The sequence below is a fragment of the Octodon degus genome, unplaced genomic scaffold (genome assembly GCF_000260255.1).
Source record: "Octodon degus isolate 3935 unplaced genomic scaffold, OctDeg1.0 scaffold00047, whole genome shotgun sequence".
NCBI lineage: Eukaryota > Metazoa > Chordata > Mammalia > Rodentia > Octodontidae > Octodon > Octodon degus.
The window spans coordinates 12,749,319-12,757,632 of record NW_004524623.1 but is presented as its reverse complement, the minus strand read 5'-3'; the positions used below and the strand labels follow the sequence as shown (position 1 = coordinate 12,757,632).

Sequence of the window (8,314 nt, the reverse complement as noted above, 5' to 3'; positions counted from 1 at the left end):
AACTGCTTATTCCACTGAGCCATCTCCCCGGCCCTGCACATGCAGTTTGAAGGGAGCTAATTTGGAAGAGACACTGCAAAGTGAAAAAACAGAAAAGATTGTTTTGGGATGAGAACTGGATCAGAATTCATGAGGTCTTCCTTGTAAGGTGCCTGACCCTTGCGTGTGTAATTCAGGAAAGTGATCGAGCGCTATGTTGGATGCAGCCTTCGGAAGACCCAAAACCGTCCCTTTACGTGTGGCCGAAGACTCGGTGGCCAGAGACATTGTGCAGAGCACAAAAGAAACATTTTGGTAGAAAAAAAATAATAAAATGGAGGTTTCCTAATTTCCTAGGCCCATGGCCTTTCCATTCAATTAGTATTTTATTTATTTATTTTTTAGCTATTCACAATTTATGTTTATCATATATGTATCATTTTATTTAGAAATAAAGAAGAACTAAATTGCATTAAATTTCTAGAACTGTTTAGTAAAATACAATAGAATTTATTCCTAAATTAGCGATAAGGTGGAATATAGGATTCTGGTGACATATTGGATATCCTTACCTTCTTCTTTAGTATAAAATGGAGACAATGATTTCTACTTCAGAACAACAAATATCACTCAATTAGTATTTTAAACTGTAACCTATATAACGTTTATATACACATACACATGCACTTGTGTGTGTAATAATCTATGCGTATGTGCACATATATTTATTTTTTAAAGAGAATAAAAACTAATAAAAAACCCTTAGAAATGATACAGATTTTCAAAAAATGCGGGGACAGGAATTCAACAACAGTTGTTATACTGTGCATTGATCACATATTTTTCCTAGACTATTTATTTATTTTTCTCATTAACTTTATTGAAAATCAATAATTATATGACACATTAAAAATTGTAGACAAATATTGAAATGTGAAAGATAGAAGATGTAGGCAGAGTGAATTTTAGAGAAATATTTCTGAAATGAATACATAGTAGGAGATAAATAATAGATTGTACAGTGTAAATACATTATTCACAAACTTAAATGAATATAACAATAGAAATAGCCACGACCAAAAGTGATGTACATGTGTCTGCTTAACATCTCTGCCTCTCCCTATAATACTGTACTACAGTCTTTTAAAAAGCAACTGCGAGCTCCTGGACAGGAAAGCACAGCCTGAGCGTGAACTGCTGCCCCGCACACCGCTGTGGGCGCGGGCGCGGGGGGCATCCGGGGTGCGCTCAGCTGCGGGGCCTCCCCTCCCCCTCCCCCGGGGGAGTCTGCCGCAAAGCCGGCGGGGTTGGGGGCCCCCGGGGGAGGGACTGGCAGAGGGGCGTGCCGGCGACTCGCTGGGAGACGCTGCGCAGGCGGGCAGCGAGCCTGTTGCCAGGCAACCTGCCGACGCCGACCCGCGCGGACTGTCCCGACCGCTCCCTTCCAGCCGGAGCCGGCCGAAGCTGCTGCAGGAAGGTTCTTGGGGGACTCGCCCTAGGTTAGACCCTTTCCAACTCACCTGCTTTGCACTTGGTTTTACTGGGATTGTTGGGTCGATCCTAAGCGCGGCTGGCCCGTCCGATGGGAAGGGCGTGGAGAATCCTTGCACGGCTCTGCAGGATGAGCAGGGTCACGCCACAGTACTTCATCTGAACTTAGGAAAGACTTTAGGTCCAGTTTCAGCTACCTGCGTGTCACCCGGGATCCAAGATAGTTTTGGGCTCTGATCTCAAGCGGCTGCAATACTAAATTGTTTTACAAATCTCTCTCCTGTCTCCGTGTTTATCGGCTGGATGAGACCAGTTTATCTTTGCTTTCGTTATGTTGGGATTTGGCATAAGCAATTGAATAGCAGCTAGTACTACTGACCAAGGGAAAAAGGATGATAATCGGTGTTGAAAATAATTGTTTAAGCACGAAGGAAGTGAGTTCTGTGCTTTAGGTAGCTCTGAAAGATATCAGTCAGGGGTATTTGTGACATGATGGCAACAGCGGCTTGAGTGGGGACAGAAGCCATCCGGGAATGCTTAGCTGTCTTCTTGTCATCTCCTGTCCCCAGCGCAGGCCGGTGAGTGGATCCTTAGTGCGCTATGACAAAGACGGCCCGTGGGATACATTCCAAAGCTGGCTTCACAACCATTTGTTTGAAATGCTGATTCCTGTGTGGGCAAGTTCAAGTTTCTGTTGTTATTTAGTTTCTGCAGGGAATTCCCCTCCGCTGCTTGTGTTGCTCATGTCTCCTGGAGGAGAGAGCACTGGCAAGGAGTCGGAAAGCTGCGTGTGAATTCAGGCTCTGCAGTAACTGGCAAACAGCGTAGGAAAGAAAATCCCTTTCCTTGGTCTCAGCTTGCCCACCTTGGAAATGAGAAGCGTGGGCTGTTTTTCCTTGAAGCCGGGTCCAAATCTCATGATTGTCCTAAGTACGTTGTTGGTGGCCTGACGGCTCTAATTCTGCAGAACCCAGCGTGTTCCAAGTAGGACAGCGTTGCCCTGGGAACACCTTTATGATACGTGCACGAGGCATTTTATACTACGTGATTCCAAGTTCATTCCTACTTGAAATGATTGAATTGACTTATGTAACAAATATTAAATTCCTTCTATTTTCTAGGTTTTCTGCAAATACAGGATTTGCGCTGTGGCGTCAGTCCGCCTCCTCTGCTTGGTAAACCGACAGTCTTTGCCTTTAGGTGTGTCGTAGTCTGTCACTGAAGAATATCTACCACTCAGAGCTTTAAGCACTTATGCAATATCTGCAGACAGAACTTAGGTGTTAACATTGTGATTGCGGAAAGTGGATGTGGATAAGTGAAACTAACCTGATAATTGGCTGGAGGTATATATGGTAATTTGGTGTTGTGCTCATTTATTGATTGGCTAAATAAGTATTTATTAAACGTCTGTTAGAGTAAAGGCAAGAGATACCAGCCTTTGTGGTCTTGACCTTGCTAGGGAAAGGAAGAGAACTTATTACAGCGTGAGGACTTTGAAGTAGTGGCTCAGATTACCAGATATTGATTTGTAAGATTGATCAAGCAATATAAAAACTGTTCTGTTATTTATTTATTTAGTATTTTAGGGAAGGGTCTACAGGGTGTTCAGGGTCTCACTGCTAGATCAAACTTGTAGTGATCCGCCTGTTTACAGCCTCCCAAGAGCTGAGATTACAGGCACTCGCTACCATGCCCAGTCTCAATTGATTTTCCCCCCCCTGGTACCAGGGATTGAATTTAGGACCTTGAGTTTGCCAGGTAGGTGCTTATGCTGCTGAACTACATTCCCAACCATTAACTGTTCCTTTCAATGAACTAAAATAAATCAGTAGTACCATTATCTTAGCTATCTTGTATATTAATATGATGTTTTCATATATGGGTCTGATTTATTTCACTTATGAGTATGGTCTCTAGCTGTATCCATTTACCTATAAAAGTCTCTTTTATTCTTCTTTATGGTTGACTAGTATACCATTGTGTAAAAATATGACATCATTTTTTATACATTCTTTGGTTTATGGGCATTTGGGTTGTTTCCAAGGTTTAGCTATGACACATTTTGCTGCTACAAATATGGGTGCATGTTTATCGCTGTGGTATGATGTTTTTAATTCTTCTGGAAGATAGCCAGAAAGGCAGTAGCTGAGTTGAATGGGGACTCTAATCCTCTAATACTAAGGAATCTCTGCATTGATTTCCACAGTGGTCATACCGGTCGTACCTGTAGCACTTGTAATTGGCTGTTTTCTTGATGATAGCTGTTCTTTCTGGAGATGGGATCTCAGTGTTGTTTTAATATGCATTTGTTGAATGACCAGTGATGTGAAGCATTTTTTCAAGTATTTATTTGCCATTTGTATTTCTTTATCTGAGAAGTATGTACTCATCTCAGATACTCATTTTTGGATTGGGTCTTTGAATTTGGGGTGTTTGAGTTTTTTCAATTCTTTGTATGTTCTAGATAGAAGTGCTTTGTCTAAAGGACAATCTAGATTTTGTTCATAAACTCTGCTACATCTATATCTTTGATATTTCTTCCTGTTTTCCTTCCTCCTTTGTCAAAGATAAGGTAGTTGAGTGTGTTTGTAGTTGTGTTTGCATCTTCTATTCTGTTCCACTGATCCTTAGGCCTGTTTTTTTGGTCCATGCCATGCTGATTTTTCTCATAGTAGCTTTACGGTATATTTTCAGGTCTGGGATTGTGATGACTCCTATCTTGCCTTTGTTTCTTAAGATTACCTTCGCTATTCAAGGTCTCTTCTGGCTTCAAATGAATTTCAAGAGTGCTTTCTCTGGATCTAGGATTATTGTAATGGTATTTTTATTGAGATTGCTTTAAAGCTGTACAGCAGGTTTGGGCATTTGTCCATTTTCAACTGTGGTAGTTCTTCCTGCACAAAGGCTAGGGATATCTTTCCATTTTTCTGATACCCTCTTTGATCTTCTTTCCTAGGGTACTGGAATTTTCACTAAACAGATCTTTAACATCTATTTTATTTTATTTAATTTTGGGACAGGGTCTACAGGGTCTACAGGGTCTACAGGGTCTCACTACATAGATCAGACTCCTAGTGATCCCCATGTGTTCAGCCTCCCAAGAGCTGGGATTACAGGTGTGCGCCACCATGTCCAGTCTCAATCACTGTCTCAGCACACCCCGGGGGTGGGCTGGCACTGCACACTGAGATTGAACCCCAGCTGCTGCATCTGCCTAGGCAGGCGCTTTAATCCGCTGAGCTACTTAGGTGGATTCCTAAGTATTTACTTTTTTTAGATGCTCTAGCAAAGGATATGCTTTCCCTAATTTCTCTCTCTGAGTTTGTTGCTGTGTACAAGAGTCCTGTTGACTTAAAAGAAATCTTTCATTTATTTGGTACAGGGTCTCACTATGCAGCTCAGACTCATAGTGATCCTTCTGTCTCAGGCTCTCCTTCCAGTGCTGGGATTACAGGCGTGCACTACCATGCTGGGTCTTGGTGGCCACCACATCGGTATTGTGATACTGGGGATCAAATCCAGGTCCTTGTGCTTGTCAAGCAGGCGCTTAGACCGCCAAGCTATCTCCCCAGCCCTCCTGTTGACTTTTGAAGGTTGACTTTGTATCCTGTTACACTACTGAATTTGGATATTAAATCTAGAAGCCTTTCATGGAGATTTTCGGGTCTTTTATGGAGAGTATCATGTCATCTGCAAATAATGATAACTTCTTCCTTTCCTATCTTTATTCTATTTATTTTTTCTTGTGTAATTCCTCTGGCTAATGTTTCTTTTCCAGAACTTTATTGAAATGGAATGGTGATATTGAATGGAGTGATGGTACTGATCCTTTTCTTGTTCCTGTTTTTAGTTTAGGGTGTATGTCCCTCCCCTGTCTTCCAGTTATCTGTGTTTTAGTTGAATTTCTCTGAGTAGCTCTGCATGAGATTCCTTCTCTATTTGCTCATGTTGTCTTTTCAGCATTTTTTGTATAAATCTTTAATCAAAACTATATTCTTGGGGCCAGGGAGATGGCTCAGTGGGATAAGCACTTCCCTGGCAAGTGCAAGGGCCTGAGTTCAATCCCTGGTTTCTCAAAAAAACAAAAACAAAAAACCAAAAAACTATATTCTTAGTAGTACAAGCAGGAGGTATAAACTAAAATTAGAAAATTTTGAGGTTATATTCATCTGCTTTTTATTTTGCACATATTTTCAAGTTGGTTATTTTCTTTTTTTTTTACAGCTTAAAATGATTTCTTTATTTTTTATTTTAATTTTTTTTAGAATTTATACATTGGAAATTTATGTAGATGTTTCATTTTTCAATTGTTCCCTGGCCCCATATTTTCTTTTTTTAAAAAATGTATTTAGTTCAGGGTATACAGGGTCTCACTGTGCAGATCAGACTCAGTGATCCTTCTGTTTTCAGTCTCCCAAGTACTGGGATGCAGGCGTGCGTCACCATGCCCAGTCTCAGGCACCATCTCAGGGTGCCCTGGGGGCGGGAGGGGCACAGCACGCTGGGGATAGAACCCTGGTTCCTGCATCTGCCTAAGCAGGCACTCTAATCTGCTGAGCTGTGTGCCCGGCCCTTTCAAACTGATTATTTTCTTTTTCTGTTTCTTTTTTTTTTTTTGTACTGGGGGTCAAACTCATGACCTTACACTTGGCAAGCAGGCACCTAGGCTGCTGAGCTATCTCCCCAGACCCCTCAAGTTGGCTATTTTCAAAATTCCTTTTCAGGAGTTTTTATGAAATCACCACATAACTACTAAGAAGATTATTCATTCTGTTTTATTCTTTGCATTAGATGAAGGCTGGTAGTGTTGGCTAAAAATATTTTATCAGCTTACTCTGACAAAACTAAAACCCATAAAGCAAGCAAACAAATAAATAAATACGTGTTAATCTTATTGTGGTAGAGAAGAGGAACACGCATTGCTTTTTTATTCCTGCTGTAAAAATTTGATATAAAGGACTGGCTAGATAGCACAGCGGTCTAACGCACCCGCTTACGCAGGCACAGGGACCGGGGTCTGATGCTCAGCGTGGGGTGCCAGTACCCCCCCCGGGGTGCGCTGAGCCGGCCATTGAGACTGGGCGTGGTGGCACAGGCCTGTAATCCCAGCTCTTGGGTGGCTGAAAACAGGAGGATCACTATGAGTCCGATCTGTGTAGTGAGAACCTGTACTAAATACAGAAAAAGAAAGTTATAAAATTTGTTTAGACCAAGATTATTTGTTTACCGTTCTCAAGATAAGAATATAAAATGAGTATTATGAACTTAAACCCTAGCTGTTAGCGGGGCCGATTCCTGCTGGAGGCGTGAGGGGAGCCTTCACACTTCTTGTCCCTTCTGCATCCGGGAAGATGATCGTGACCATCTTCAGAGCCGCTCAGGCAGCATCCTCATTTCTCTCTGACCTACACTTCCAGCCTCATATTTTCTCTGTCTCATCCTGGTCTTCCTGCCTTCCTTGTATAAGGACTGTGGGGGGTTACACTGGGCTCACCAAATAGTCAGATCGTCAGCCCATTCCAGAACTGTTAATCACATCTGAAAGTCTTTTTCGCCATTCATGGGACATGCTTTCAGAATCCAAGGATCAAGATGCTATCCTCTCTGGAAGCCCAGGAGTCTACATCAGGGCATAATGAATCGCCCTCCAAGAGCTGGTATCATCAAAGGAAGCATAAGTGATTAACTATGTGATTTCTTCCCATGAAGTACGATTGTGTAATTTATACTGTAGAGTGATGATTATCATTTCATGTTGATTTTGCCTTTTTAAAGCACGAAGTCCATGACCTTGAATGGATTTGGAGGTTAGAGGAGTGAGTTCCTCCCCTGGGAGACAGGCTCGGCTGTTCTCTGGAAGGAGGAGACCATCACAAGTATGTAAGCCATCACGTTCCTCTCGCAGGGCGACTCCTTAAATGATTTCCTGATTCCTTTCTTTGTGTTTTTAGGACTTTATAATCACAAATATTTAAGATCAGTGTTGCCTACATTTGACAATTGGGACAAACAACATTGAAGATGACCATTACTTGAAAATATGTGACTGACAGCCTGAGTTAGTTTTATTTTAAAATTAAGCTTATTTATTATTGTTACTAAAATATTTGTGTTTAGAAAAAGTATTAAAGAAAGAAAAAAGTCTGGGGACCAAAGGAGATGTGAAGATGAGAGGGGAATAAGGAAAAAGGACAATAATGTGGTGTATCCTACAATGAAAGTATTTATCATGCACACATAGTAATAAAAAAAAAGGAGGGAAAAAAGAAGTAAAAGCAGCTGAAATAAAAAAAATAATAACTGCTACACTAGAAAGTAGTTTTTTGCATTTTGGTGGATTTAGGAATAATTGTTATGCTATTGTAAACTATATATATAATTTTGTACCCTACATTAAAAAATTTTTTACTTTTAATGTTTTTGGTACAGGGTCTCCCTATGAAGCTTGGATTTGTAGTGATCCTTCTGTCTCAGCCTCCCCAGCACTGGGATTATAGGTGTGCACCACCACACCTGGTTTCGGTGGCTGGCACCTCATGCCTGGGGTTCTGGGGCTGGCACAGCATGTGGTATCGGGGATTGAACCTGGGTCCTTGAGCTTGCCAGGCTGATGCTTAGACCACCAAGCTATCTTCCCAGCCCTGAATCCCACTTTTAATTTAATTCAAATCACACCTATGTTCTTTTTTTTCCCAAAATTTTATTGATAAACAGCAATGAGACAGTTTCAAATCAAATCGGAAGTACAGTTTCAACGAATAACACACTGCATATATTCTTCTTAGGGGTTAATTGCTATACAAGATGCGGACTTGAGATCCTATTTACAAACACCATTAGA

The 8,314-nt window shown here is 41.4% G+C and overlaps 1 protein-coding gene across 1 annotated transcript in view; it reads left to right on the top strand.

The window, feature by feature from the left end:
• The first annotated feature begins 2,650 nt into the window (after nt 1–2,650).
• Caps2 (calcyphosine 2) overlaps nt 2,651–8,314 on the top strand; it is a 129,066-nt gene continuing 123,402 nt past the window's right edge. The window contains exons 1-2 of the mRNA XM_023716283.1: nt 2,651–2,670; nt 7,249–7,349. Of these exons, the coding sequence (XP_023572051.1) occupies nt 7,269–7,349 (81 nt within the window). The 5' untranslated portion in view covers nt 2,651–2,670; nt 7,249–7,268. The remainder of the gene's footprint in view (nt 2,671–7,248; nt 7,350–8,314) is intronic.